Raw genomic sequence first — 8,775 nt, forward strand, 5'->3', positions numbered from 1 at the left:
CAGCGCTGAAAAGTCCAAAGATGTCCGCTGCTGATGAAGAAATGACATCACATGCACTGCGCTACACTGATGTCGTTGTCTAATCATGTGTGTGTTTGAAACTCAACGGTTTTAAATTACTAGATGTGTACATTATATAACCAAATGTCAGAGTCTGTATGCTGTAAATAATTCGTTACATCGGCTGTATTTATTACAGTTGACTATTGCTTTAGTGTTATTGACTTGTGAAGTACCAAATATTTATTTAAAAACTTGTGCAACAGTTGGCTTTTTTCTTCTTTAAAAAATAAATAAAAACATAACAATTGTATACATGATATCCTGTAGCATTTACTGCATAATCAGTAGTGGTGGCGTAGTGGGCTAAAACACTGAACTGGTAATCAGAAGGTTGTAGGTTCGATCCCCACAGCCACCACCATTGTGTCCTTGAGCAAGGCACTTAACTCCAGGTTGCTCCGGGGGGATTGTCCCTGTAATAAGTGCAATGTGGTGGTGGTGGTGTAGTGGTCTAATGCACAAAACTGGTAAACTGGTAATCAGAAGGTTGGTGGTTCGATCCCCACGGCCACCACCATTGTGTCCTTGAGCAAGGCACTTAACTCCAGGTTGCTCCGGGGGGATTGTCCCTGTAATAAGTGCGCTGTAAGTCGCTTTGGATAAAAGCGTCTGCCAATTCATAAATGTAAATGTAAATATTTACTGTAAAAATTACAGCAGTTTACAGTGTAGGTTTATTTTCTGATGATTTCATCTTATGGATAACGAATATTCCATAAATAGAAATAGAAGATTGTTGCTTTTTTTTTTTACAAAGGTTCTTAAGACTTTTATATTGCATTTACATTTTTACATTTGGCAGACGCTTTTATCCAAAGCGACTTACAGTGCACTTATTACAGGGACATTCCCCCAGAGCAACCTGGAGTTAAGTGCCTTGCTCAAGGACACAATGGTGGTGGCTGTGGGGATCGAACCAGCAACCTTCTGATTAACAGTTGTGTGCTGTAGACCACTACACCACCACCACTCCGTATTGCCAAAAAATATTGAGGGCATAAAAAAATAACACAGGTTAATTAAAATTAAGTGAATTTGCATTATCATGAAACACCAGCCGAACAAAAATGTGTGCAAATCATTAGTAAAACAATTATTGTGTAAATTGTGGCATATATTTAAATGGGACAATTTACATAAGCATGCATTTACACATACATTTGTTTTGCTCATGTTTCATGAATTAGGTAAGCTGCTCAGTCAGTACAATGCATGTTAGCATTTCTATAAGAATTTATGTGAGTGTGGGGGCCTGGGTATCTCAGCGAGTATTGACACTGACTATCACCCCTGGAGTCACGAGTTCAAATCCAAGGCGTACTGAGTGACTCCACCCAGGTCTCCTAAACAACCAAATTAGCCCGGTTGCTAGGGAGGGTAGAGTCACATTGGGTAACCACCTCGTGGTGTGGTCGCGATTAGTGGTTCTCTCTCTCTCAATTGGGCACATGGAAAGTTATGCGTGGATCGCGTAGAGTAGCATGATCCTCCACATGCTGGGAGTCTCCATGGTGTCATGCCCAACGAGCCATGTAATAATATTTGCGTATTGACGGTCTCAGAAGTGGAGGCAACTGAGACTTTTCCTCCGCCACCCAGATTGAAGTGAATAACCACGCCATCACGAGGATGTAGTAAGTAGTGGGAATTGGGCATTTCAAATTGGGAGAAAAGGGGATAAAAATAAAATTAAAAAAGAGTTATGTGAATGCAAGCATTTCAATGTACCTTTTATAAGCATAAAATAGAGTAGAGGTGCATTCTACACACTGAATGTTGCAGAGACTGTAGCATTGCTCTTTAGATTGAAGTTGTTTTGAACAGTTTGTGTGAAAAATCTTTAATACTGTAGCATATCTATATGCATGTATAAATTTATTGGGGTAAGATTAATAAATATTCTTTTAGCAGTTTTTAAGGCATGATACAAGTAATTGTCTGGTGCCTTAATATAGAATAAAAACAAAACCAGATTGAAGTTTGATGCTTTTATTACAAAGATTCTTTTAAAGGTTTTAAGTAGTTTGTCTGACTGGAAAACTGAGTCTTCTCACTACTAATTGATTCAGATGATATTTCCTCTGGGATGCCCCTTGTCGTTTCATAGTATAAACGGCTCTAGAATTTAAGGAGGTGCGCGCAGTCTGAGGCAAAAGTAGAGATGTTGGATTAGCCACGCCATCACTTTCCAAAACCCCAAACTCCAATGATACCAAATGAGCTTTATTGAGACCAACATTGTGCAGAAACAGCTGTTAAAAACAGAAATAGCAAAATAGTGCCCTCAACTGACAACTGTTATGAACACCATTACAATTTCCATTTCACCATTTCCCACCATTTCTAATTGTTTTATACCATTTTGTTAAAATCAAATTAACCCTTGCCTTCCCGTTCTTAAATACAATATTATTGTATAAATACATCAGAACATGAGATTGAGTTGAAACACCAATAAATAGAAAGGATAAAACTTTTGCACAATAAAACACCAATATATATATTGAAAAGTGGAGTAAAACAAGAAATAAGTCATTTGAACACATTCAAATCCTGTGATGGAAACTGACTCACAGGCTCTCGATCACAATGAGTAAGCATTATTTTATATTGTTACTCAAAAAAACATCAAAAGTATATGCCTAAATTGACAAATTTTGCGGTATAACTATTGTCCCTATATATACCAAAATCACTGTAGCCAAAATCACTTGGGACCTTTTAACCCAGATGTTCATACACTTTGTGAAACTCAGTGAAACAGGGTGTAGGAGAACAGTGGCAACAAGAGAAGCATGAAGCTCTGGGTGAAGCTCTTTGCACTGTTACACAGGTTCCCCTGACAGCATTTGACATCCACAAGATTTGGAATCGATGTTGCGGCATCACAGAAAGATTTAGAGACACATCCTTTTACAGTAGCTGACACACTGGGAAAAGACCCTGATTAAAAGAGATTAAAAAAAAGTTGAGTCATAAATAAATGACAAGCAAAGGCAGAGCTTGCCTCTGTGTACCCTAAACTGTATTTAAGACAGATGTTTGCATCATAATGTGTTCAGAATAATATATGGCCCACCAATGATGGAAAGGCCAAATAATTACTTTAACTTTCTTCTTCAGTTACCAGATTCTTACCTGTCGCTTTAACGCAGTAGTCTTCATTCCCTGAACATTTCAACACGTTTGAGCAGTTTGGTCCATTGCAAGAGTAACACTGCTTCCCATTGGGGGTAGAGCTGGGATCTACAGAAGAAACGAGGGTAATTTTATAACGCTATATCGTGAAAAAAGTTTGTTTAAAACGTTAAATTCTCCATATAAATAAGTCATGCATTTGAGGTATCATTTGAAAACTTTAAATCTGAACTTTTCAGAGAAAAACATTACTTCTGCATTTATGTCATTAAAATAACAAAAAAGGCCTCAAAACTATCGTGTTGAAAATTAGCGCCCTCTAGAGGTAATGGGGTAGAAATTGTTATATGAAAATAAATGTCCTTCACATGACGCTGACTATCACCCCTAGAGTCCAAGTTTGAATCCAGGGCGTGCTGAGTGACTCCAGCCAGGTCTCCTAAGAACCTAAATTGGCCCGGCGCTATGTCTCTGAGGTAACGTGCTCAACAAGCCACGTGAAAAGAAGAAAATAATAAAAAATTAAAATAAAATGAAATAAAATAAAATAAATATTATTCTGTTTATCGTAAGATTATAAAAATAATATTATTTATGAATAATTGGAATCTTTTTTTTATTTGGGCAGTTCTCTGAAAAATGACATTTTTTGCTGTTAGTCCACAGTATGTGTAAATGGTGAGCTTTTAAATTTGAGTGTGAAATATTGTGAAAAATGCACCAGAGTTTAAGGGGTTACTTAAACCCCATCAGCTACACAATGATTAAATGAAAATTGTCAGAATTTTTTACAGTGATAAAATAAATATTTATTTTCTTTTATAAGCATATGCATGAATTATTTAAAAACATCTGACACATATTTCAGTCAACATGATCTCAAAATTGACATTTACTATATACATTTTCCTTCATCTGTGCATTTTATCCCCCTACAAAAACATTTTTGTCTTCGTAATCTTTCATCAAAATGTACTAACATGCTCCACCTATGAAACAACTTTATCTTTTCAGCTGACATCACCAAGCTCTCTTCATTTTCAAACCCTCCCTATAAATGCAATATAGAAAATAAAAATCATATAGAGATGACTTTTTATGGTCCAATTAATTCTCAATGAATTAAATGAATTCCCAAACTAAATGTTTCTCTTGTTGAGCATATTTCATGTTAGCTTTTAAGGAGATCATTATATGGAAAGTAAAGGACAGTACCTGGAGCATCTTTGTTATTACAGTTGTCAGTGTTGCAGCATATAGAAGAAATCTTAATGTCACCGAGGTTCATGTTCCCAATTTGACAATAACTCGGCAGAGCACAAGTTTTTAGTTTTATGTCCACAGTAGAGACACCTGAAAACAATTATAAAAAATTATCATAAAGGAATAACAATACTTAATGCAATAAGGTCAGTCATAAATGAACACAGTGATATCTGCTTGGAAATGTTGCCATGTAAATCTGGGTAAATATTAGTCATATAATAACATTAGAAGTAGAATTAATTAATATGTGGTCAGAATACATTTAGACTAAACTGTACAAAGTGCAATTAATGAGGCAAATATTGTTTAGTAAGTGATTGATTGGTTGTCAACTGTTATACAACTTGTAACATTTTAGTGTAAATTGTTTCACACTGTATTTCACTCTGATCTCACTGGCGACAGTTGAAAGTTCTTCAGCTAAACTTGGTCTGTGCTTCCCAAAATTCTAAATTCTAACCACTTAAGAAATTCCGCTTCCAGTGGCTGAAGCAGAAACTGTTTTTGTACATCTGGGCACATAAGCTCCAGTTTCCAGGTTGGTGCCAAAACTGAGTTTTTAGTATTTTTTGTTGTAAATTATGTAATACAGTCAACGGAAATACATTTTTATTAACCTGACTCAAACCCCAACCCTAAACATAACCGTCAGTGGAATAAAAATGCAATCTCAGATGGTAAATAAAAGCTCAGAATCTCGCTTGTCTATGATAATGTAAATACGATAACTTTTTTGGGTTTCAATGTGGGACAAGAACCCAGGACACTGAGGCTTCTTAATCATGCCACAGAAGAAGGTAACCACATTGTTGGTTTGGTTGCAACATGTTTACTTCACATGTGATCATTTTGCAATAATCAGTGTTGGGTGTATCCAATTACAAAGTAATAAATTACTACAATCTAATTACTTAAAACAAAAAAGAAGTGAAAAACATTTAATTTTAAATACTTGTTATCAGATTACAGTTACTGACTTTCAATTAAAATTATAACTTTTGAGTCCATTACTTGTGATAATGTAATCTGTATAATACATTTAAAATATGAATTCATATGTATGTCTGTTAGTGTTTCTGTGACAGCTGAAGGAACATTTTGAATTTGAGCGGAAAACCAAAAACTAGGGATGTCATAAAAAAAATCTATATATCGATTATTGAATGGCATGTTATTTTATCAATAAATTTGAGGCATCGATGTATTAACATCAGCCATTATTTAAATTAGAACCCTAATTTGTGTGCTTTCAATTCACTGCCAGTTGCATTCCATTCAATGTAGTCCGATGTAATAGCTTTGGGAGACCACAAGGGGGCAACATAACATTTACTGAAGCCGGTAGTGGCATGAACATGCCATCACACACACATTACGAGCTGATTGCAGTACAAAGTTACAAAAGTTTTTGTAGTTCTTCAAGAATTAACAAAGTGATGTTGATGAGTTTGCAGGTTAGTGTATGAAACTGGTGTAACTGTGCAAACTGAACTATGTTAATTATGCAATTTCTCTGTATGTTGCATTGAATAGGTCTTTGATTCAAACTGTCAAACCACAAAAAGACATACTTGTAACTGAAAACACATTGTGTAGGCTCTATGAAAGAAATAGAACACAATATATCATCCAGTAATAACTACTAGAGTAAATAATCGTCTTTTGATAATGATTTGGGTTGAGTTTAATGGAAAACTTTGTGAGTTGAGCTCAGTTGCAATGCTGAATTTTTAACAGCCTCTGGAAATGGCGAGCCCACACTGTGTGCATACATACCTTCATAGAAAATAATTGTTTCAAATTTCAGAATGCATCTTGTCTGCCAGATGAGCAACCCACTTTAATTAACCTTGCCGCTCATACTTTACCAAAGTTGAAAGACAAAGACTATTGTGCAACAAGAAGCCACATTTATATCTGAAAAAATCCTGATATATACATGGAAACGGCATTGATCCCAAGCCTACCTTAAAAAGTTATAGGAAAAGTGATTTAGAAAGTTATTTAATAGTAGAATAATTAGTAGTGTGATTACTTTTTAGTTACACTAATAGGCAAAGTAATCTGCTTTGTATTTAGAGAATTAATTTGTATTGGATTACTTATTTTGAGTAACTAACCCAACACTGGCAATAATACTGTTTAAGACATAAAAATGTGCAATTACAAAAAGTGAGGTCGAGATGTCTGAGACATTGTGAAAATGATTTTATTTATTTTTTTGCATTTTTCAAATGTAATACAATTTATGTAAATTTGAGTAAATTTACACAAAATTCGTATTTGGTATTTCTCCCTTTTGCTTTAATGACAGCATGCTCTTGAGTTTGTGCAAAAACTGATGATCGATGTTATTCCAGCATTTGAACATTTTAATTGTGTTATTCAATGGAAACATGGAAATATGACCTTGAGTTGAATTCAATGTCACAAATTTGCTTACATTGGTTTAGTAACTTAGAAATTGTACAGAATCTTCAATATTTCTTGTTTATTTTAAGTCATAAAGTGTTTTGGTTTTAAATCCTAAAACTTTGTTTATTTACAGGTTTAAGTTAGATTTGAAATCACAGATTTTCAATGTGGTCTCAGACTTTTGGATCCTACTGAACTTCATGAAATAGTCAGAAATCAAAATACAAATCTGGTAAATATTCTATGCTTGCAGTTTTAATTTCTGCCCAGTAAAAGAGTAGCAGTTATGTGACAAGTTACATTATAACAGTACATTTCCACTCCATCATAATGGACTTACCAGTTATTTTCACTTTTGAACTTATACACTCTGAAAATCCACTAAAGCATGTCTCCGTTTGTTCTATGCAAGTACCCGTCAGGTCTGGTATGCATGTTTTACAGTTTAGAGAGTATCCTAGAGAGAGAGAGAGAGAGAGAGAAAGACATTCAATAACCTCTGTATGCAAACCAATAATTAAATAGACTAACATTAAATATTCTAGATGTTTTTGTACCTCCAGTGAAAAGAATGAAAAGCAGCACAAAAGAGACTTGAAGATCCATCTTTGGTGAAGAGGCGAATGAACTAACACTGTGCTCATTTCAGGGGCATTTTATAGCTGTTGACTACAAGACGTTTGGGGTTGGGCCGTGATGAGGAAATGAAATTTACAATAGAATGAAAGATCATTAATACAAACACTACAAAGTCAAAACTTTTGAAACACTTGACTGAAATATTTCTCATGATCTTAAAAAGCTTTTGATCTGAAGGTGTATGCTTAAATATTTTAAATTCATTTTGTTGACAAAAATATAATTGGGCCACCATATTAATTTATTTCATTATAAAACTAAAATGTAATAATAAAAAAGTTTTTGAAATTGATTACTTGGACCAAATAATAAAGAAAAGTAGCCAATAAGTGCCCAACATAGATGGGAACTCCTTCAGTACTGTTTAAAAAGCATCCCAGTTTGATTCCTCAAGAAGTTGCTTGAGAAAATGTCAAGAGTTCATTTCTAGGCAAAGTGTGACTTTAAAGATGCTAAAATATAACACAGTTTTGATTTATTTTGGATTTTGTTTAGTTACAACATAATTCCCATATTTCCATTTATGTTATTCCATAGTTTTGATGACTTTACTATTATTCTAAAATGTGAAAAATAATCATTATAATAAAAAATGAGTAAGTGTTTCAAAACTTTAGACCGGCAGTGTAGGTGTGTATTTTAGGAATAGAACCTTAGACCTAGATAAACAAAGGGGAGAATTACTTCATAAGGAACTTAAAGGTTTAAGTCAAACATGACTTTGTGTCATTTATATTATGGATTAAAGGTAAAAATCTGAATCCACATTCCAGCTCCCTTTTATACCCATATGTCGGGGGGCAGTGGCATGCAAATTCTACTCGCCAATTCTCATTGGACTTTTCTCAAAGATCTGAAGGTGCATAGGCGGAAATCGCGGGGGGGACGGCGGGGTCAGGACCCCCCCTATCTGAGGGTTGTCCCCCCCTAAAATATCATTAAAATATGTGTATTGTAAATAATATAATGATATATTCTTAAAATAATTGTTTAATAAATAAAATAATACAAATGCAAACGGGGCAACAACAAAAAAAAACCTTGGTGTCCCCTTCAAAAATTGCTCTTGAGAATTGTTATGTTTATTGTCCCCCCAACATTTTGATGAAATTTTCGCCCCTGTGAAGGTGTCTCGGGCTCTCAAGATCGACCCATATTTTCACTTCATCGACACAACATCGAGTGAGTGATAGAAGGGGAACAGAAGTTTTCTTTTATTCATAAATTATATAATGTAACTTGTATTTGGGTGGA

At 34.6% G+C, this 8,775-nt stretch overlaps 1 protein-coding gene across 1 annotated transcript; it reads right to left on the bottom strand.

Annotated features, from left to right (window-relative positions):
• Nucleotides 1-2,815: 2,815 nt before the first annotated feature.
• Nucleotides 2,816-7,558, bottom strand: LOC127627440 (phospholipase A2 inhibitor and Ly6/PLAUR domain-containing protein-like). The gene is made up of 5 exons (XM_052103814.1): nt 7,440-7,558; nt 7,223-7,339; nt 4,417-4,554; nt 3,202-3,309; nt 2,816-3,006 (listed from the first exon to the last, which is right to left on the bottom strand). The coding sequence occupies exons 1-5, from the start codon at nt 7,486-7,488 to the stop codon at nt 2,816-2,818; spliced, it is 603 nt and encodes a 200-aa protein (XP_051959774.1). The 5' UTR covers nt 7,489-7,558.
• Nucleotides 7,559-8,775: the final 1,217 nt, after the last annotated feature.

This window comes from Xyrauchen texanus, chromosome 34 (assembly GCF_025860055.1).
Source record: "Xyrauchen texanus isolate HMW12.3.18 chromosome 34, RBS_HiC_50CHRs, whole genome shotgun sequence".
In the NCBI taxonomy this organism is placed as follows: domain Eukaryota; kingdom Metazoa; phylum Chordata; class Actinopteri; order Cypriniformes; family Catostomidae; genus Xyrauchen; species Xyrauchen texanus.